Source organism: Phascolarctos cinereus, unplaced genomic scaffold (genome assembly GCF_003287225.1).
Source record: "Phascolarctos cinereus isolate Bilbo 61053 unplaced genomic scaffold, phaCin_HiC Scaffold_2;HRSCAF=192, whole genome shotgun sequence".
Classification (NCBI taxonomy): domain Eukaryota; kingdom Metazoa; phylum Chordata; class Mammalia; order Diprotodontia; family Phascolarctidae; genus Phascolarctos; species Phascolarctos cinereus.
The window spans coordinates 332,574,945-332,598,862 of NW_027555625.1; the positions used below are offsets into that span (position 1 = coordinate 332,574,945).

General features: G+C 37.6%; 1 protein-coding gene across 2 annotated transcripts in view; it reads right to left on the minus strand.

Moving 5' to 3' along the window:
* FAF2 (Fas associated factor family member 2) overlaps positions 1–23,918 on the minus strand; it is a 96,795-nt gene that overhangs the window by 5,654 nt on the left and 67,223 nt on the right. For both annotated transcript variants that reach the window (XM_020998650.2, XM_020998649.2), the window contains exon 10: positions 19,826–19,969. In XM_020998650.2, coding sequence (XP_020854309.1) covers positions 19,826–19,969 — 144 coding nt within the window. The remainder of the gene's footprint in view (positions 1–19,825; positions 19,970–23,918) is intronic.

The following is a 23,918-nucleotide window of genomic DNA, read 5'->3' on the forward strand; positions in this document are numbered from 1 at the left end:
AGTAGACAACAGGAGAAGCTGAACAACAGGATGTCAGAAGTGTTAGGGGAGATGAGGAAAATCAAATCAAACAGAAAACGGACAGCTTGCAACCACTCAAGGAGATTGTTCCTCTGTGAAATATTTTCATGGCCAAATCTTCAAAATGTCCACAACTACTGGATACCAGAATCCATGAACTCTTCCCCTCCCAAGATTGTCTCATTATCTGTGCATGTTTGTAGGGGCACTGCTTGAAGAATATTCATACCTGTATCAGCACAGGAAGACTCAGGTTTCCAGATTTGTTAGGTCAATACCCTTTCACTGACTTTCCAGTCGGTGCAGTACTAGAGTTAGTCTCATTGGTATTAAATATTCAAGATCTGTCATAAAACTCTTCCTGTTCATCTATTTTGGCCAGTAGTTGCAGAAGAGCTGATGGGTAAAGATTATCACCTAGGCATACAAAGGAGGCAAGCAGGACCAATAGAGCATTCATAGATAGAAGATGATGTTGAAAGTTGCAGAATGAAAAGCCATTAGGGCTTACCATCTTGCTGACGGCAAACAGCCTAATGGTGATTTTTTAAATCAATGAGTGGGCAGAACAGAGAGTTCATAGCTAGAATGAATCTGAAAGTTCCTTTAGTTTAATCTCCACATTTTAATAGATAAGGAAACTGAGGCCTAGAGAGATTAAATGACTTGACCAAGGTCACATCTGTAGTAAATGATAGAGCTGGGACTCAAACAGATTCTTTAATTTCAAATCCAGTACACTTTTCACTATACCATGGCAAGATATTTACGTGATTCTCAACCAGAAGCTTTCCTTTGAGAGCCTGATATAAGTTCCTTGTCTGTTTGTAAGAAGCTGTAGCTGCTTGAAGGGGAGCCTAAATGTCCATCTATGCTATATCTGGTTTGGTAAAATAGCAGTTCAGTATGAGGTCATTACTTAGGGTGTAGAGGCAGAGAAAACATGGGGGTGAAAGCTGTCGTTTATAGTGAATTGGTATTCTGAGGGAATACAAGGACTAAAACACTAGAATTCTACCTTGCAGCACAGAGCGGGAGGGTGAGTTTTTACACTTTGATGGTATGATTATGCAATATTAAGTAATTTCTTTAGAGTGCAATTAGTATAACTGCTCCGGCCCAACTAAGAGTGATAAGTTGCAGAAAGGGGGAACTTCAATGTCATAGTACTAAAGAATACAATCCAGAATAGAAAATGAAAGGAGAGACCAGTTTGGAAATAAGGTATGAAGGCAAGCCATGGGACCCAACAAAATTCTTAAAAAAGAGAGAGTCTGTCTCAGTGGTTAAGGGGACCCAGAAAAAGGGATGAAATGGAATTTTTTTCAGTCATTGATCACACAAAGGCAACACTCTACATATGGGAGAGGGACAGGTTCATGATATTATTAATTAATATAAATTCATTTCTACAGCACTTTATAGTTTCCGAGGGCACTTTTTACACAATAGATTTCCTACTTTACAGGTAAAGAAACAGGTTTGGCAGGATGAAATGACTTGTCTACAGTCACACAGTTAAGTTTCAGAACTGGGAAATGAATCAGCCTGGGGCTTTTGACTCCATGTTCTTTACACTGTATCATGCTGCCTCTGCCTCTCTTAGTGACAGAAATCAGTTCAGAGTAAATGGGGACTTGCTAAGGTCAGTAAACAGCCTGGGCATCTTGCTCACAGGATCTTGGCCTGGGAAAAATCTCAAGACACCTTCACATAGTGGTAAATATGTTGGACATTCAGCTACCAGAAAACACAGGTAATTATCATGTGCAGGGTTTTAAGTACCAGCACCTGGTTGAAACTGCTTTCTCCAAAGTCAATATTTCAACTCCCAAATCTTCTTTCTAAAGAATTTAGGAATAAATCCTTTTCTCAGCCCTCATCCTATGTAAAACTGTTCAGCACTCTCCTCCTCCTAGACACTATCCTCCCTTGGTTTCTGGGACACTGCTTTCTTCTGGTTCTTCAACTACATCACATCTGACCATTCTGTCTTCATCTCCTTTGCTGGATCTTATCTAAGTTCCATTCACTAAGTGTGGACATCCCCCAAGACACTTTCTCTTCTCTCTCTAGATCTTTCTTTTATGAACTTTCACTTTCCATGGATTTAACTGTCATCTCTAAACAGATGACACCAACCTAAATCTTTATACACAGACCTTGTCTCTTCTCTCCTGAGAGCCAATTTTGCATGAACAATTGCCTACTGAACATTTCAAAGTAGATGTTCCACAGGAACTTCAAACTGAACATGTATAAAAGAGAATTCACAATATATCCCCCCCAATCTACCCCTCTTCTAAATTTCCCTATTTCTGTTGAGGGTACCACCATCCTTCTACTGATCAAGTTTATAACCTTTAAGTCACACTTGGCTCTTCAATCTCCCACATCTCACACAGCCAATAAATTAAGCCCTCTCAATCTTATTTCCATAACTGCCAAAATGACATTCTTCTATAGTACAGGACTGAGCAAATTATTCCTCTATTTCTACAATCAAATACAAATTCACACATTCGGTATTTAAAGACTTTCAAAACCTGGCTTTAACCTACCTTTCCCAGAGATAGTATCCATTACTCACCTTCATGAATTCTACTGTCTAGCCAAGCTAGCCTTCTTGCTGCTCCTCATACATGACATTCTATTATTTCCTGTGATTATACAGAAACTATCTCCCATACTTTGAATGAATTCCCTCTCCACCTTCACTTCTTAAGAATCTTATTCTCAGGACTTCTGCTTCCGGGAGCCAAGATGGCAGAGTGAAAAGTTAGTTGCTCTCACTCTCCCCTATCAACCTCTGCAAACCCAGAAAATATCAGCCCAGGAAAAAAAACAACAACCCTGGAACACCTGAACTAGAAGAAAGACAAGGAGCAGCAGTGCAGTAGCCCAGCAAACGGATCTCTCAGTGCCTCAGCAAAAACAAGGGGCCCCAGGTGGATAAGTACCCTGTGGCATTCATCTGAAAGGAGGTGAAGAAAACAACCTAAAGGCTTCCTAAAGCCCCAGCCTTGCTGATTCCAACCCAACACCAGGTGAGCTGTAGGAGCCCTGAAGCCTCCAATTGTGAAGAAATCCTGAAGCCCAGGTGGTACAGCAGGCAAACACCAACACCTGGACCTCCAAACGCCTCAGTGAGGGCAGAGGAACCGGTGGAAACCATCTCAGAAAACCACCAGGAGCCTCGGCACTCCACTGCAAAGGAATCTCCCGGTACATTAGCAGAAAGGAGGGAGACAGCACTGCAGGGGGCCCCAGGCAGATAAACACCTTGCAGCACCATCTAAGGAGCTGAAGAAAGCTAAAGGAAAGGAAAAGCAGGCAACCTAGAACTGCCTGAAAGTTCCAGCCTTGCTGATTCCAGCCAACACAAGGTAAGCTGCCAGAAACCTACAGCTCCAATCCCAGCTAAGAGGCCCCAGAATGCAAAGCCAGTGACCAAGACCTAGGCTCCCAACACAAGAAGCTTGGGTCAGTACCCTCTGTTCCCCAGCAGGAGAGCTCAATCTCTTTAAAGGCCAGGGAATAAAGAAACACCATGAGTAAAAAGAAACATACCATAGATTCATATTATGAGAAGAGTGAAGATCAAGACAGAAATTCTGAAGAGGACAACATTGTCAACAAACCCACATCTGCAACAACAAAAGGGAATATGAACTGGTCTGAAGCCCAAAAAGCCTTCTTAGAAGAGCTCAAGAAGGATTTTAATAGTCAAATGAGAGAGGTAAAAGAGTCCTTCAAAAATACAATTGGCCAGTTGGAAAAAAAATACACTGAAGAAAACAAGTCCCTAAAAAACACAATTGGCCAATTGAAGAAGGAAGGACAAAAACTAACAGAAGAGTACAATGAAGAACACAAGTCCCTAAAAGACACAATTGGTCAACTGAAGAAGGAAGTACAAAAACTAACAGAAGAAAACAATCTGTTAAAAACTAGAATTGGACAAATGGAAACTAATGTCTCTATGAGAGAGCAAGAATCAGTCAAACAGAAACAAAAAAATGAAAAAATCGATGAAAATGTAAAATACCTCATCAGTAAAACAACCGACCTGGAAAATCGACTCAGGAGAGACAATTTAAAAATTATTGGACTACCTGAAAATCATGATGAAAAAAAGAGCCTGGACAGTATCTTTCAGGAAATCATAAAGGAAAACTGCCCGGAAGATCCTAGAACCAGAAGGGAAAATAACCATAGAAAGAATCCACCATCACCACCTGAAAGAGATCCCAAATTGACAACGCCAAGAATATAATAGCAAAATTCCAAAATTACCAGATGAAAGAGAAGGTGCTGCAAGCAGCCAGAAAGAAACAATTTAAATATCATGGAACCACAGTCAGGATTACACAGGACCTTGCAGCTTCTACATTAAAAGACCGCAGGGCATGGAACATGATATTCCTAAGGCAAAGGAGCTTGGAATGCAGCCAAGGATCAATTACCCAGCAAAAATGAGCATCATTTTTCAAGGGAGGAGGTGGATATTCAATGAAATAGGAGACTTCCAAACTTTCCTGATAAAAAGACCAGAGCTCAACAAAAAATTTGATCTTCAAGTACAGGACTCAAGAAGGACTTAAAAAGGTAAATGGGACAGAAGGATACAATATGTTGTTAATAAGGGGGGGGCTGTTTAAACCCCTACAAGGGAATATGAGACTTGCAACCCTTGAGAACTGTATTGTTATTACACCTTGTTAAAGGAGTATACATAAAGAGGGTGGATATTAGTTGACTTTGATGTAATGATAAAAAAAAATCTAATCAAGTGGGTTAAATGGATCCAAATAAGTGGATCAATCTGATCTTAGAAAATGTACTGAGAAAGGAGGAGGCAGACAAGGGTAAATTACATTACAGGAAAAGACACAAAATCCTATTACAGCAAAGGGGGGGGGGAGCATTGTTTGAACCTTACTCTCATCAGATTTGGCTCAAGAAGGGCATAATATAATCAGTTAGGTATAGAAATCTAACTTGCCCTATAGGCAGTAGGAGGGAAAGGGAGGGGAAAGAAAAGGGAGGGGGAAAGAAGGGAGGGAAGCAGCAGTAAGACTAAAGGGGAAGAAAAGGGAAAGGGATAATAAAAGGGGAAGGGACTGAAGGAGGGGTGGTCAAAAGCAAAACACTAGTGAAGGGGAGAAAGGAAAAAGGAGAAAGAAAAGCATAAATGGGGGAAAAGGATGGAGAAAAAGACACAGATAGTAATCATAACTGTGAATGTGAATGGGATGAACTCTCCCATAAAACGGAAACGGATTGCAGAATGGATTAAAAACCATAATCCTACAATATGTTGTTTACAGGAAACACATTTGAAAAAGAGTGACACATACAGGGTAAAGGTAAAAGGCTGGAGCAGAATATATTATGTGTCAGCTGAAGTAAAAAAAGCAGGGGTAGCAATCCTGATCTCAGACAAAGCAAAAGCAAAAATAGATCTAATCAAAAGAGATAAGGAAGGAAACTACATCCTGCTAAAAGGCACCATAGACAATGAAGTAATATCATTACTAAATATATATGCACCAAATGGTATAGCATCCAAATTCTTACAGGAGAAGTTCAGGGAGTTACAGGAAGAAATAGACAGCAAAACTATACTAGTGGGGGACCTGAACCTCCCCCTCTCGGCACTAGATAAGTCTAACCACAAAATAAACAAGAAAGAAGTTAAGGAGGTGAATAGAACATTAGAAAAGTTAGGTATGATAGACCTCTGGAGAAAACTGAATGGGGATAGAAAGGAATATACTTTTTCTTGGCAGTACATGGCACATACACAAAAATTGACCATGTACTAGGGCATAAAAACCTCACAATCCAATGCAGAAAGGCAGAAATATTAAATGCATCCTTTTCAGATCATGATGCAATAAAAATTATATGTAATAAAGGGCCATGGAAAGATAGACTAAAAAATAATTGGAAACTAAATAATCTAATCCTAAAAAATGATTGGGTCAAACAACAAATCATAGAAACAATCAATAATTTCATTCAAGAGAATGACAATAATGAGACAACATACCAAAACCTATGGGATGCAGCGAAAGCAGTTCTTAGGGGAAGTTTTATATCTCTAAATGCTTACATAAATAAAATAGAAAAAGAGGAGATTAATGAATTGGGCATACAACTAAAAAAACTAGAAAAAGAACAAATTAAAAATCCTCAACTAAACACCAAATTAGAAATATTGAAAACCAAAGGAAAAATTAATAAAATTGAAATTAAGAAAACTATTGAACTAATAAATAAAACTAAGAGCTGGTTTTATGAAAAAACAATAAAATAGATAACCTTTGGTTAATTTAATTAAAAAAGAAAAAAAACAAATTACTAGTATCAAGAATGAAAAGGGTGAAGCTACCACCAAGGAAGAGGAAATTAAAGCAATAATTAGGAAGTATTTTGCCCAACTATATGCCAACAAATTTGACAATCTTAGTGAAATGGATACATATTTACAAAAATATAAATTGCCCAGATTAACGAAGAGGAAGTAAAATACTTAAATAACCCCATCTCAGAAAAAGAAATTGAACAAGCCATTGATGAACTCCCTAGGAAAAAATCTCCAGGGCCAGATGGATTTACATGCGAATTCTATCAAACATTTAAAGAACAATTAATTCCAATACTATATAGACTATTTGGGAAAATAGGTGAAGAAGGAGTCTTACCAAATTTTTTTATGATACAAATATGGTGTTGATACCTAAACCAGGAAGAGTCAAAATAGAGAAAGAAAATTATAGACCAATTTCTCTAATGAATATAGATGCAAAAATTTTAAACAAAATACTAGCAAGTAGATTGCAGCAACTTATCACAAGAATAATACACTATGACCAGGTAGGATTTATACCAGGAATGCAGGGTTGGTTCAATATTAGGAAAACTATCAGCATCATTGAGCATATCAACAACAAAACCAACAGAAACCACATGATCATCTCAATAGATGCAGAAAAAGCTTTTGATAAAATACAACACCCATTCCTATTAAAAACACTAGAAAGCATAGGTATAAATGGAGTCTTCCTTAAAATAATAAATAGCATATATCTAAAACCTTCAGCAAGCATTATATGTAATGGGGACAGGCTAGAAGCATTTCCAATAAGATCGGGGGTGAAACAAGGATGTCCATTATCACCACTGTTATTCAATATTGTACTGGAAACCTTAGCTTTAGCAATAAGAGAAGAAAAAGAAATTGAAGGCATTAGAATAGGCAAAGAAGAAACAAAGCTATCACTCTTTGCAGATGACATGATGATATACTTAGAGAATCCTAGAGAATCAAGTAAAAAACTACTTGAAATAATAAACAACTTTAGCAAAGTTGCAGGCTATAAAATAAACCCACATAAATCATCAGCATTTCTATATATTACCAACAAAGCCCAACAGCAAGAGATAGAAAGAGAAATCCCATTTAAATTTACTGTAGACATTATAAAATATTTAGGAGTCTACCTCCGAAACAAACCCAGGAACTCTATGAACACAATTACAAAACACTTTTCACACAAATAAAATCAGATCTAAATAATTGGAAAAACATCAGTTGCTCATGGGTAGGCCGAGCTAATATAATAAAAATGACAATCCTACCTAGCTAATTTACTTATTCAGTGCCATACAATCAAACTACCAAAAAATTATTTTATAGAGATAGAAAAAATAATAACAAGATTCATTTGGAAAAACAAAAGGTCCAGAATATCAAAGGAACTAATGAAAAGAAATGCAGGGGAAGGTGGCCTAGCAATTCCAGATCTTAAATTGTATTATAAAGCAGCAATCATCAAAACTGCTTGGTACTGGCTAAGAAATAGGGAGGTGGATCAGTGGAATAGGTTAAATATGCAAGACACAGTAGTCAATGACTATAGTAATCTATTATTTGATAAACCCAAAGACCCCAGCTTCTGGGATAAGAACCCACTCTTTGAAAAAAACTGCTGGGAAAACTGGAAAAGAGTATGGCAGAAACTAGGCATAGACCCAAATCTCACACCATATACCAAAATAAAGTCAAAATGGGTTCATGACTTAGATATAAAGGCTGATACCATAAGTAAACTGGGAGAACAAGGAATAGTTTACCTATCAGATCTATGGAGAACAGAAGAATTCATGACCAAACAGGAGATAGAGAACATTATGAAAAGCAAAATGGATAATTTTGATTACATTAAATTGAAAAGTTTTTGCACAAACAAAGCCAATGCAACTAAGATTAGAAGGAAGGTAGAAAATTGGGAAAGAATTTTTACAACCAGTCTCTCTGATAAAGGCCTCATTTCTAAAATATATAGAGAATTAAGACAAATTTATAAGAACACAAGCCATTCCCCAATTGATAAATGGTCAAAGGATATGAACAGACAGTTCTCAGATGAAGAAATTAAAGCCATCTATAGTCATATGAAAAAATGCTCTAAATCGTTATTGATTAGAGAAATGCAAATCAAAACAACTCTGAGGTACCACATCACACCTATCAGATTGGCCAACATGACAAAACAGGAAAATGATAAATGTTGGAGGATGTGGGAAAATTGGAACACTAATACATTGTTGGTGGAGTTGTGAAATGATCCAACCATTTTGGAGAACAATTTGGAACTATGCCCAAAGGGCTACAAAAATGTGCTTTGATCCAGCAATAGCACTTCTAGGGCTATATCCCAAAGAGATCAAACAAATGGGAAAAGGACCCACATGTACAAAAATATTCATAGCAGCTCTTTTTGTGGTGGCAAAGAATTGGAAATTGAGAGGATGCCCATCAATTGGGGAATGGCTGAGCAAGTTGTGGTATATGAATGTAATGGAATACTATTGTGCTATAAGAAATGATGAACAGGCTGACTTCAGAAAAACCTGGAAAGACTTATATGGTCTGATGCTGAGTGAAGTGAGCAGAGCCAAGAGAACTTTGTACACAATAACAGCAAGGTTATGCAATGACTAAGACTGTTAAACTGAACCCTTCTCAGCATTATGAGGATCTAAGACATCTCCAGAGGCCTCGGATGGAAAATGCTGTCCACATCCAAAGAAAGAACTATGGAAGTCGAATCGCTATCACTTATTTTTACCTTCTGTTGAGTTTTGTTTCATCTTTCTGATGGTTCTCCTATTGGTTTTAATTTTTACTTACAACTTCACTAATGTGAAAATATGTTTAATGGGTATGTAAATGTAAAGCCTATATCAGATTGTGCCATCTTGGGGAGGTGGGGGAGGAAGGGAGAAAAATTTTCAACTCAAAAGCATATGGAAAAAAAATTAAAAAAACAAAATACAAAAAAAAAAAGAATCCTATTCTATGTTCCCTTCAATGCTCAACTCAAATGCCTTTCCTCATATCCCCATCTAGCTAGTGTCTTCCTTACTGAAATTTTCTTGTAAATACTTATGTGTATATGTTATATCTCCTGATTCAGATGTAAGCTCCTTGATGGTAGGATTGCATCATTTTTGCTTTGTTTTGCCAGTGACCAACATAGCACCTGGCATACAATGAGCACTTAATAAATGCTTGTTGGTTGACAAATGGCAACACAATCTAAAAAGATGCTAAAAATGTGCTAAAAAGACTAAAAAGTCACCCAGGTTCACAACTTTAGTCATTTTCGGTCTCCCTGAATTCTTGTATTTAATCAACTGCCAAATTTTGATTTTACCTCCACATTACATATTGCATCTATTTCCTTTCCTCTACTCACACAACCTTTAGCCTAATTTAGGTTCTTATCACCTCTCTCCTGGACTATTACAACAATCTTATAATTAGTCTGCCTGCCTCCAATCTCTCCACAAAACTGCCAAATTGCTATTCCTATCTTACCTTCATTTTATCACTTTTTACTCAAATTGCCCCACTAACCATTCCCATTCGTGAAATTCTATCTCCTGCCTCCATGGCTCTGCACTAGTATTCTCCTATGTCTAAAATGCATTCTCTCTTCACTTTTACCTTGTAAAATCCCTGTCTTTCCTCAAAAGACTGTTTAGGTACTACCTCCTACAGGAGGCTTTTCCTCATCTCTCTGGTTAGTAGCACTCTCTTGTTTTTAATTTACTATATATTTATTCTTTGTATAAATGTTGTATTCCCCAGTAGAATGTTAAGCACCCTGAGGGGCAGGCATCTCTTTGTATCTTTATCGTCCAAAGTCTTACACAAGGTAAGCATTTAAAAGATGTTTGTCAAATCAAACTGACCAGCTCTCACATACTAATATGGCCATAACAACATGACAAAATACTTCCATCCATGCTTCCTCCCAAGTCATGTAGAAGTGGAATTATTTACATAAGCTTGTTGGCTACTGACGCTACCTTCAGTAGCCAGAGCTGAGTTTTCTTATGCTCTTGATTATTGGGTTCATCATGCTGCTAGAGGTGAAAAATATTAACAACGTCCAGTCAGTACTAGCTGGGAACAAATACCTCCACTCACAAGAACAACCTATGACTGAGGGCTTCTCATATTTTAGCTTTTGTGTAAAACTAATAACTTGCATGTTCAGATACTCAAAAACAGTAAGAAAGATGAAAGATAAATCTGCTAGGAAAAAAGCCCAATACTAAATTTGGTACTGGTTTACTTTGCTAATGGCCTATAAATGTTTATGGTTTTTAGAGCCAGTTCGTACAATTTCTAGATACTAGGCTTCTACGTAGGTGACTCCACTTACACGATTTTACGAGTTTCTTCTCTCTGCCAGCGACAGTTTTTAGAAGCACACACCCAGGCAGGGTAAGCTGCGTTGAGGGAACACGGGAAGAACTTCACATTTAATCAGCAGTCAGCTAAGCAGAGATTATAGCTGAGAAGTAGCTTGTATGTTGAATGATATAGGGTCACTTTGCTGGGCAAGAATGTGTGAAAATGAACAAGCAGTGGGTTAACTACAAAGCTGGGGACCCTAAACTTAAGAGAGTCAGAGGGAAAATTCACCATCCGCTTGAAGATAGCAAAAAAATGAATCCAGGATCACAGGCCAGATTGACTATCACATTCTGCAGCAGAAGTTGCTCTGAATGTACCTTCCTCCTACTGTCAAGTTGACTGCCCATCTGTAGTGCCAAAATGTATTTACCCAGCACACTATCATCCACAGCTAAGACCATCTCAAGGGCCTCGCCCTCTTCCATTTGGACTCTGCCCAGTAGATCCTGCATGACAGTGGCATGCAGATACCATCTCTGGCAAACAAGCACCTATCTCCCTGTTTCACGTTTCACTTGATATTGATAATCAGAGGATCAACGAACAAAAGTTATCTCTGTAGCTAGACTTTTCACAAAATACTGTGCCATCTTTACACATCCATAAAAATGTTTATTACATTTTGGTCTGTCAGGTCAGATTTTTTTCTAATCACACACACATTAGTAATCTTGTACCACTGAATCTTCCAGTCAACGGTTTTGATTGTGCAGATATAATCCACTATAAAAATCATCTGTGAAGTTCTATTTCTTTTTCATTTTTTATCAAAGACATCCCTGATATTTGTAGATCATTCTTAAAATGTAGATACTGTAGAAATAAGAGAATAGGCGCATGGGTCAATAATTGCTACTGTCTTTTCAATCACATTCTTTGGTATCAATATCTTTCCCAACCATTTGACATCTCTACCTCTGAGAAATGGAAAATCACTCCCATAATTGTTTTTAAATGGGGAGGAAGGGTAAAGAAAGAAGTGGGGATACTTAATCTGGTCTGGCCACTCTTCTTGGCTAATCTTCTTAAGGACTACTTCTACTTCTTATATAGCACAAATGGTATGAAGGCAATACAAATTAAAAAGTGGTAGTTCCAATCTTTATGATGTGAACAGATTATAGAAACATAGAAGATCTATTTTGTTTTTTTGTCCTTTTGTTGATTTCCTTCCAGTTTCATCTATAAATGTCCCAGAATTATCCGACTCCACCTGGTCTCACACTAATCTTTCTTCAAAAATTTTTCCCTTTCACCACCTTTTACTACTTATAATACTATACAATCAACTTTTAAAATAGCTTACAAATAGTTTGTCTTCTAAAATGATGCTGCCTTTGACTGCAGGATCTCTCTGCTTGATAAGAGATAAGATAACTGTTGGTGATTTTAATGCTTTTGTGGACTCCTTGTGATGGCTGCTTTAAATCATATTAGAGATATGGTGACAGACAAAGTTATCTTTATCAATTTTTGGCGTTAAAAAAAAAACCCAACACTTAAAACATGTCTAGTTGGAGACACTATAAATTATATTGTTTCTTATATTTATCTTTTCTTCTAGTTTGGTGTTGATTTTTACTTTTGTTTTAATTAATCAATGTTATGCACACAAATAGCTGATTCATAAATAACTCCCATATCAGGAACAAGTTATTTCCTGTCTGCTGAAAATCAACAATACTTTGTGATTTTTTTGGTAGCAATCACGTTTAGTTCCTTCTGTCTCTCTTCTTGAAGCAATTATTCATAATATATTGGCTTGGGTCTTCTGAGCAGTCTGTCATTAAGCATTTATTAAGCAACTATTATGTTCCAGATCATGATGTTAAGCACTGGGGATACAAAGAAAGGTAGAAGTCCTTGCCCTTGAAGAGATAAAGCATTCTGAGAACTTACTGTATGTTAGATACTATGCTGAGTGCTGGGGACACAATTAAAATCAAGCCCAACAGCCCCTACCATCAAAGAGCTTTTATTCTAATGGAGGAAGATAACACCTAAAGGAGAGCTGGAAAGCAAAGGGATAGGGGTGGGGGATGGGGGGCACCTGTAGCACAGAGATAATGCAACTGGAGAAGAAGACAGTATAGGCGTGAGGTGAAGCACAGCTGGAGTTCTAACTAGGGAGCTCTAGGGAGGAAATCACTAGTCTGGACAGGAGGGCCTCAGAATGGAGAGTTCTCCAAGATGTCAATGCAGCAGGTGAGGAGAGGAGAGTCAAGCCATGACACCAACCTTTGGCCTCTTTTCAAGTCCTTAAGCATGAAATTTATTTATCATTTCAATGTAGTCAACCAGGAACAAAGTATATATTAACTTGGCTTGGAAAACCTTGTTTAGTTTGAATGTTCACAGAATTTCTCTACTTCTTTGTCCTCTTCAATATGCAATGCTGGTGTACACACTTCAGTTATTCTCATGTTGGTATTTTTGCTTATATTCACTGTGACCAATGCAAGGCAAGGTGACTAAGCATGTCACGAAATGATGTTTCTTGTTGCTTTTGGGTGCACAACAAACCAAAATTCATCAACTCCTTTATTTGCCTTATTAAGAACCTGCGAGCTATCTTTCCATTGAGGTGCAATATCTTATGTCTTCTGTTTTCATTTATAGGGACAATATTGATATTGATGTGGTCCAGTTTTTTTGCTGGGCAAAGATCTTACATTTAGAGTGCTAAGAGTTAAATTAAATTTTAACATGCAGTCTAAAAACTGATTTTAAGCCCCCTGTGCTCCATTTTTTGCCACTCCCCCACTGTCACTGCAGAAGCAGTAACAACATACACAGTCAAGGGCCATTTTGTATTACAATGATTCAAAGGCTGCCATAGCCAGAGAATTTCTTGCCTAGCAACCCAATTATTTGTAATTAGTTCTGTGAACTTAACTAGGCTGGTCCTTGAACAGCCAGCTAACAAAGGTTTGTTACTAGAAATATACTCGAAGATTTTCCACTGAGGGAGAACCTACCAATGCCCACTGAACTGTTACCCTTCAAAAACTCCAGGATCACATCCAAGTTATGGGTGAGGTACCAGAGTTGTAAGACTCTTGTTAGGGATTATGATTCAGTCTTTTTAACAGAATAGTTTTTGGTACAGAAATTTGTTAAAAGGGTTTTTTTTAATGACTAAATATATTATGTATCAATTACTCCTTAAAAATTTAATAGAATAGGTAGGCATGACCTTCTTAGGAGAAATCATGTGGCTACTGAGCCCCCGCCCCAAAAAGTTTATATTTAAGTGTTCTGTGATCCTACTCCTTTTCATAGTTTTATCTAGCTTGCTCAACATGGAAATAAAGGCTCTTTGGTCCTGAACCATTCTCATGAACAGAGGTTTCTAATAGCAATCCACAAGTACATAAACAGTGGCCATTTGCAGCAAAAAGGCTTTATGCTCCGGTCAAGAGTTCTTATTTCACTCTAAGTTCCTTCAAAATTCTCAGAGGCATTCATAATGAAATGTCAGCCTACGGTAGTAGGAAATATTTGGAGTCAGAGGTCATGGGTTCTGTGAGGCACAAATCACCACCTCTTTGAGCCTGGGTTGAGCCTCATCAGTAAAGAGGGCATTGTACTAAATTAGCTCTAAGGTACCTTTCAGCTCTAAATCTTATGATAATTATTGTCCTATCATTGTGGCAGATATTATCTATGTTGCTAACAGATGTATAAAATATTCATAATTCTGCATAATTCACTGAATTATGACTGCTGAGACAGAAACGACCTTAATGAACATCTAATCCAAACTCTCCTACTCCCATACACGAGATAATAAAACTATGGCCCAAAAAGGTCAAATGACTTATTCAAGGTAACAGGTCCAAGTGCGGCAGAGCTAAGGCTTGTGCCTAGTACTATTTCCACCACATTATAACTTCGGAAGCACATGGACTGTAAGGCACCAAAAGATTCTAGGGAAAGGAGGTGGAATTGGATAGTTCTGTCATGTTCACTCAATGGATTCAGAGAAAGTTTTCATTATTTCAGTTCTGCAAATATACTAAAGCTAGATGTAAGCACTCCAGAACCTGAAATATATGCAACATGAACTTAAATAATGCAACCACTTCAGAGGATTCACTGTTTACACATCAGGTCCTAACTGTATCCAGATGAGGAAAATGATGCTCAGACAGGTGAAATGGCTTGTTCAAGGTTACACAGGTAGTGGGCAACAGTGGGAAGTCCATTAAAAGGCACAGGTTTTCAAACAGGAAAAGAAAACTAACTAGATGGAGTCCTGACAGGAAATAATAACATTTAAGGAAGGCTGGGCAATACTGGTAAAAACAGGTATTGGGCCAAGAAATGAAAAAGCTGAATTTCACCCATGCATAGACTCAGTCTTTACAACAAGCAAGTGAAGGCATTTTTGGTAAATCAATCCTGGCAGAAAGAAATCAGAGTGGGTGAGAACAGGTTTACCATGAACAGCAGCCAGGGACCTCCATGAAAATGGCAGAGTCTGAAATAGTCTTTGTGAGCCTGAAAAGTGGGAAGGAATCTTTGTGGTCAGAAAAACAAATATCATCCCCAGCCACAGTTCCTCAGATGAGTTTAGACAGTAGTCATCCAATAATGCTCATCGCCTGGAGTTATATTTTACTCTTCTTCCTTCTTCTTCATCTTTCATATTCAATCAGGTTATCAGGTCTCCTCAAACTAGACTCAAAAATACATGCTAGATTCATTCCCTTGTTTATTCCTACAACCACTGTCTTAGAAGAGGCCCTCACTGCCACCCCTTTAGATTGCTACCATAACCTCCTTTATTGGCCTAGCCACTTCCAATCATGCATCTTTCATATTACTAACTAATTTTTCTTGCATACAGAGATAGTCATATCATTCCCCTGTTAAAAATTTTTCTATGGCTCTTTACTGCCTGCCAAATTCAAATTTCTTTTCCTGAGATTCAAAACCTTTCACAATTTGGCACAACTCTACCTTTCTTTAACCAAAAAAAAAAAGTTTTATTAATGCCCTTTTAAAAAATGCCTCTGCCCATTACCAACAGAATCATCCTTTGGAACAACTGAGTCAAGTAAACAGATAAATATTCTAGCCATATCTGATAATGCACCTTTGTTTATTCTGGGCCTACAGAACATTATGTGTTTGTAGACAAAAGTCTACATCATCAGTCTTCTAAAACAATAACTGATCATTTTATTGACCAGAGATCTGGTCTTCAATGTTATTTTACCTTTTACCTTAATATCACCTTATCTTTCCAACTTTATCTGACATTATTTCCTTTAAATATACTCTACCATCCCAACAAACTAATCTGTCTCTGGAATGTTTCATAGGTCTCCACTATATCTGCATGCTTCTGTTTATAATGATCTCTGTCTCTAAAATTCCTTCCTTTTTCCTCTTTGCCTAATGAATACCTATTTTTTAAAGGTCAACTCAAATGTTAGGTCCTCCAGCAAAGCTTCTGCTCTTCCCCCCCCCACCTGGTCTGTAACTTTATCCCCCAGATCTACCAAAGCACTCTTATTCATAACCCAGTAAAGCACTTCTTTTGTTGTGTGTGTGTACATGCATTTTATACGGCATATTATTTCTGTCTATAATGGCTTATTATATTCCTCAGTAGATTCTGAGTTCCGTAAGGGCAGGGACTATGTTCAGTACAACGTTCAGTACATAGAATATTTAATAAATGATTAGAATTTCAGGGCAATTAGTCACTTAGGACTCAATTCAAGTTGTGGCTAGATTACATTTAGTTTTGTATAAGATTACTATGTATTTAGACCTATACAGATTTACTTTTGCTGTAATTACTTACTAATGTTAGTTAAACCCTATCTTGTCTAGGTACATGAAGGGAAGAAGGAACTAACGTCCACATCCACCTCTGTCCTGAACAACTCTGACATCTGAAAATGTTGAGCTAAAGATGGGGTGTACTAAGAGAGCAGGACAGGCAGTTATGTATGGTCTATGCCTATACAAATTGTTGACCTTGAACTTTCTTCCTGCCTTCATCAGCAGACCTAATGATTCAGTGACACTGGCCTCCCTGATGTTCCACAAACAAGACACTTATCTCTGGACTCTGTGTATTTTCTCTGGATGTGTCTGGCACATAATAGGTGTTTACTGACTAATCGACTACTCTGCCTGTACTCAATAGCTAGCGTACTTCCCACCTTCTCATACTTTAACCATTATTTTGACACAGAACTGCCTCTCCCAAATTCAGTCCTTCATTCCCTTGTTTCCATGACCTACAACCCTACTCACCAATGTCTCACTCTACCACTACTCCTACGTTCTTTATAATCTTTAGCCTCTATATACTGGTTACTTCCCTGGTGCCTTCAAACATACTCAAGTCTGCCAAATTCCTAAAAAAAAAAATTCTAACATGTTCACTAATTATTATCCTGTACCTCTGCCCCTTCTCTGCTAAATTCCTTGAAAAAGAAGTCTATCATTAGAGCTTCTACTTCCTCTGCTCTATCTTCCAAATCTTAGCAATCTAGCTTCCCCACCTCATTATTCACCAGAAACTGCTCTCTCAAAAGTTACCAATGATCTCTTAATTGCCCAACACAATGGCCTTTTTCTAATGCTCATTCTTCTTGAACTTTCTGTAGCATATGACATTAGTGACCACCTTCTCCTCCTGAATAATCTCTCTTTGGATTTTCTCAACTCTGCTTTCTTTAGATTCTCCATTTGTATGAATATTCCTTCTCAGTCTCTTTGGCTGTATATTCATCCCACTAGCTGTAGGTATCACCCAAGGCTCTGAGCTGGGCCTTCTTCTCTTCTCTCTCTATACTCTCATTTGGTCAGAAAATACAGGTTCAGTTATTATCTTTATGTAGCATAGTTCCAGATATATTTATCTGACCCTAGGCTCTCTACTGAATTTTAGCCTGGTATTTATGAACTCCCTATTGGACATTTCAAACTGAATGACCTATAAGCATTTTAAACTCAACATGTCCAAAACGAGACCTCATTATCTTTTCCCCAAAACTCTCCCCCTCTTCTGAATGTCCCTATTCCTGTCAAGAACACCATCATGCTTCCAAGTCACCCAGGTTCCAAATCTTAGTGTTCTTTCTCTCCTCTCCCCTTCATTTATCTAATCAGTAGCCAAATCTTACAATTTTGTTTGCTACAGCATTTCTCACATACATCCCTTTCTCTCCACTGACACAAGCCATCAGTCTAGCTCAGGTACTCACCATCTGTTTTTCAGTCTATTGCCTTAGCCTTTTAATTGGTTTCCCTGCCTCAAAACTCTCCCCACACCAATCCTTCCTTCAACTCAGCTGCCAAGGTGATTTTCCTAAAGTACAGGTTATCATGTCAGTTTCTTATGCTCAATAAATTCCAAAGGATCCATATTATTGCAAAAACCAAATGATTCTTCTTAACTTTACCTCTTCCTACCTTTCCAATCTTCTTATATTCTACTGCCTTCCATATACCTATTTACAGTTCCCTCACACAAGATACTCCACTTACTGATTCCATGCTCTCCCTCCTAAATTTCACCTCTTAGAATCTCTAGCTTCTTTTAAGACTCAACTAGAGTGTTCCTGTTGCCCCACCTCCAGAAGGTTGTGCCCTGGTTCCCCTAGCTGTGTTTGGCAGGGGCTGTCTTTGCTTTTTTCTTTTTATTTCCAGCACTTACCACAGTATCTAGCACTGAGTCAGTGCTTAATAAATGCTTTCTGGGTGACTGACTACTATCATCAATGGGTATGCAAGAGGGAGTTCATAACTGTATTCAACTGAAATAAGTGCACAGAGAAAAGCATTAACGATAGGCTCCAGGCACCCACACTTTGAATGTAAATTCCCTAATGGCAGGAGACTATCATTTTCTATCTTTGTACTCTAGCATTGAGCATAGGGCCTTGCACACAGAAAATGTTTTAATAAATGGTTTTTTAATTGAATTGTTCTGTATTAAAACAGAAACTATTTCAAGTATACACTTGAGGATCACAGGATATAGACACAGAAAAGGACAATGATAATTCTGTACAATGTCCCTCACTTTATAAATGAGGAAACTGGACCTAGGGACACTGTTATTTCCCTAAGGACACACAGGTATCAACAGAATGAAATTTGAGCCCAGATCCTCCAGCTCCATATCCACAGTTCTTTTCACTATACCAAACTATCTCTCATTAAATAATACCTTTCAAATCCACTTTCCTCTCCTTCACTTGCAGAAGTCAGCAACTATAGATGCACAATCTGGCATATACTAATATGCATATTTAATGTGTTGGTCAGTTTTACTGAACTATTTTTTTCTCTTTTTAATAATTGTTGCTTGTAGGAGTGGGAAGAGGGATATGTTCAGAAATAAATGTGATGTGAATATAAAGATCAAAAAATATTTTTAAAAAATTATTTCTAGGGATTCAAAACTCAAAAATATAAAGAATCCAAGAAAAAAGAGAGGAAAGGAAGAAAGATTTAAAGATTATTCTAAATCTGCAGTTAGTCTTGGCCAAAAAGAGAAATTTCTTTTTGTTGCTGTTGGCACTAAATATTGATAAAATCAGTGACTACTTAAGTCACTGATTCTAGAAACAAAACAACCTCCATCAAAAGAAACAGGATGAACAGACTAGAAGATTTCACTGTGTGAGGGAAACATCCAGTTAATACTAAACACTCTCAAACAAAAAAAAAGTAAATACCCTCTAAAGTTCACTTCATGTTACCCCCAAAAGCTTCCCTTTTGATATTGGCTTCAGTCAGATCAATTGCAGCCCTTTTAAAGACATCAGGTGAAAGGTATTTTACCATGTTTCAACTTTGTTCGTGATTCTAATAGCCTTTATATTGTTATTGCCAGAGATTCTTGACTGTAACCATATCCAATTTCCTCCCTCTTTGCTAGTCAGGGTACTACAATACCCCCAAGCAGCTCTGTTAACTTGAATGTCTATAAAGGTTTTCAAATCCCTATCCCAAATTCTTCTAAGTCCAAAATGCCCTCCTGTTCCTTACTGTTAGAGACTGTGTAAAATGGAATCGTCTCTCTACTCTGGAATCATTGGGTAACTTGAAAATGATCTTCACACTTTCAGGATCATCAGGGGGTGGCTCAGGCGGCAGGCATTCTGACTTCCGCTCCTTCTCCTCCTGCAGGTTCTGGGAAGACAAAGGGCTAAGTTAGTCCTTAGTTAAAGACCATTCACCATGAAGGACCAAAAGAACCTGATCTTGTAGTCAGAAGAAATAAAATGTTTTAGATTATTTTAAAAAGAGTCGTGAACATTTGTTCATATTCATAAGTTATTGTCCAAATTTAGCTCTTTCTTAATTACTATGGAAGTATATAGCATTGTTATAAAATATTGAGAAATAATATTTTGAAAGTGTTCTGGCCTGAGATTCTTGGTTTTGCTTCAATCAAAAACCTAGTTAGTCTTCCTCAAATAGAGACTTAATCATCTTCAGAGAAAAAAATATTAATTTCTTGAAACTAAGATTACTGGAGTTTGTCTTGTTTATAGTAACTAAACCAAGAGTGGGAATTTCTTTTGCTTAATCTAATCAGAAGAGGCTGTCTATTCACCTTTGGCCGACAACAGGGGAATGCTTAGAGAGAGTGGCTAAACAGGAAGTGACTGGTTTCAGAAAGACATTTTCTCCAAGGACAGCGTTACTATTGTTCTATATGGTAAGTTTATTGAAAAAACAAAACAAAACAAAAAGATCTAAACTAAAATTAAGTTCCTTTGTTTTACTTTGTTCTAAAATTGTGTTTTGTTTGATTACTATAAAATATGAATTAAAAACTGCTTGGGTCAAAATACAGAAACTTTTAAAACACAATCACAAAACAGTCTTTTTAGACAAATAAAGGTAGATCTAAATAACTAGGGAAATATTAATTACTTGTGGATTGGCTGAGTTAATATAATAAAAATGACAATACTATCTAAATTAACTTACTTATTCAATGTCATATCATACCAGAGTACTAATTTATAGAGCTAGAAAAAAAATATAAAATTTATCTGGAGAAGCAAAAGGTTAAGAGTATCAAGGGAAATGATGAAAAAAAAAAGATACTGAGAGAGAAGGAAGGGGGTGTAGCAGCACCTGATCTCAAACTGTAACTACAAAGACATAACTGTCAAAACAATTTGGTACTAGGTAAGAAACAGAAAGGTTGTTGTTTGGAACAGACTAAGTGCACAATATACATAAGCAAATGAGCACAGTAACCTAGTGTTTGGTAAACCCAAAGATCCTTGTTATTGGGGCAAGAACATACTATATGACAAAAACTGCTGGGAAAATTAGAAATTAGTCTGGCAGAAACCAGGCACAGACCAGCATCTCACAATGTATAACAAGAAGCTGAAAACAGGCATGTAATAATAAGCAAATTAGAAGACAGAAATCAGAATAGAAGAGTTTAAGATCAAACAAGAATTAGAGAGGGTCACAAGAGGTAAAAAGAACAGCTTTGATTACATAAACTTAAAATTTTTTTCTGCACAAACAAAACCAATGCAACTAAATTAGAAGACAAGCAGGAAATTGAAGAAAAAAATCTTTGCAGAAAACTTCTCTCATAAAGATCTCATTTCTAAGATATATATCAAAGTAAAAGTCAAAGGATATAAATAAGCAGTTTTTAGAGGAAGAAATCCAAGCTATCAATAGGCACATCAAAAAATACTCCAAATCATTATTAGAGAAATGTAAATTAAAACAACTTTGAGATACCATCTCACATGCATCAGATTGGCTAAGACGACAAAAAAAAGGAAAATGACAAATTACTGGAAGGAACGTGAGAAAATAGGTTCTTTACTGCACTGTTAGCAGAACTGTGAACTAGTCCAACTATTGTGGAAAACAATTTGGAAGTAGGCCCAAAAAGCTATTAAACTGTGCATACTCTCTGACCTAGAAATTCCACTACCCCCAAAGAAACCAAAGAAAGAGGGAAAGGATCCTATGCATATAAAAATATCTATAGCAGCTCTTTTCATCCTGAAGAACTGAAAACTGTGGGGATTCCCATCAACTAGGAAATAGCTAAATAAGTTATGGAATATGAAAGTGATGAACTCCCATCTGACTGTCTGTCTCTCATCTCATACTGCACTTGCCTCCAATCCTATCTCCAACTTCCTGAGGAAGAAAAGTGGTGACCTCCACTCAATGATGAATTCTCAAACCTGGTCATAACTCTTTACATCTCAGTGATCTAAATTTCTGTGTTCATTATCCAAACCCTATTCCTTACCTCCCAACAACCAACTCCTGTTCCCATCCCCCTCAACCTTCCCACCCCCAAATTTCAACCTAACTCTATACAGCCCTTCCTCTGTGCCTCCTGGAATGCCTGTTCCAAAAGCAACAAATTTTCCTTCATCTTAAATCTTTCCCCTTTTCACTCCTGCCAACTAGCTGTTATGAAATCTGGCTTCCTGCTGATGATACAGCCTGACTGGCCACCCTTTCCAGTACTTGTTTTACCTTCACTCATTCACCTTGGCTCACTTGTGAAGGCAAGGGATTTCTCTGGAACATTCCTTCCTCCTTATTGCCACTTCCAGGTTCTACCCCTTCTTCTATCACTCACTAACCTCTCTTCCTTTGAGTTTCATGTTATTCTTACCCACTATCCAATCAAAATCCTATGTCTACAGATCCCCAGGTCATTTCCTTCTTTCCTTCCTTAATAAGTTCAGTACCTGGCCCACAATTTTTCTCTCCTTCCCAAGTCCTGCCTTCAAATAATAGGGGACTTTAACATACATATTCATTTCTCAAATATACTATCCAATGGGTTTCTCTACCTACTCACTTCCCATGAGCTATTCCTTTACTCCACCTTCAGCCACACACACAAAGATAGTCATATCTTTGATCAGAAATGTACCATCTCTACGTTTAAGAATTCTAAAATCCCTTTATCCAACCATAATCTACTGGCTTTTTATTTCTCTTTCTACCTTCCCTTACAAAACTCTACTCTTCTTCTGCACCATGACTTCCAATCCCTTGATCCCTCAATTTTCTCCCAGGCTATTTCCCCTGCACTAGCCATTTTCTCTTCTTCTCCTCTCCATCTTTTCTCCACATCTTGACCCCTTGGTGAAACCAGTTTGACACTACACTCTCTGCCTCTCTTGAATCCCCTAGTTCTCTTGTATCATCAATTGTACCCAGCCATGCTTCAGCCCTGAATCACACCTATTATTAGTTACCTTCACTCCTACACACTTGCTGCTGAATGAAGATGGAGAAAATCATGCAACTGTTTTTGAGTGGATCATGGATTATGATACTACCTCAACTGAGCCCTTACTGCTGCTATGCAGTATCCCTTTATCAACTCACTATCCCAATCTCCACAGCAGCTCTTCTAAACCTTTTCATCCCTCCTCAAATCTCCCATGGCTCCCTCTCTTCCCAATCTCTCAGCTGAGACCCTTGCCTCATAGTTCATAAAAAAAAAACAAATCGAAGCCATTCAATTTGAACTCCTCTCCCCTCTTCCTTATCTCCTATCACTCAGAAGCCTTTTGCCATTAACCCTTCACTCCTGTCTCACACGCCAAAGTAGCCTTACATCTTATCAAAACTAATCCCTCCACTTGTACAACCAATCCCTGTCATCCCCACTCTTTCATTTATTTTCAATCTCTCTCTCTCCACTGGCTCATTTCCTAATGCCTACAAATATGTCCATGTCTCACCCACCTTGAAAAAACTCTCAATTGATTCTTCTGTACTGTGATCATCCTATATCTCTTCTGCCATCTCTAATAGGTAACTCCACTTTCTCTCTTCTCACGCTCTTCTTAACTCTTTACAACTGGGCTTCCAACCTCATCATTCCATTGAAACTACTCTCTCTAAAGTTATTAATGTTCTTCTTAGTTGCTGAATTCAATGGCTTTTTCTCAATCCTCATTCTCCGTGACCTCTCTGCACCTTCTCATACTCTCTTCTCTTTATGTTCAGGACACTCTCTATCCTGGTTCTCCTCCTACCTATTTGACTGCTCCTTCTCCATCTCTTTTGCTGGATTCTCCTCCAGATCACACCCTCTAATTGTAGTTGTGTCTCA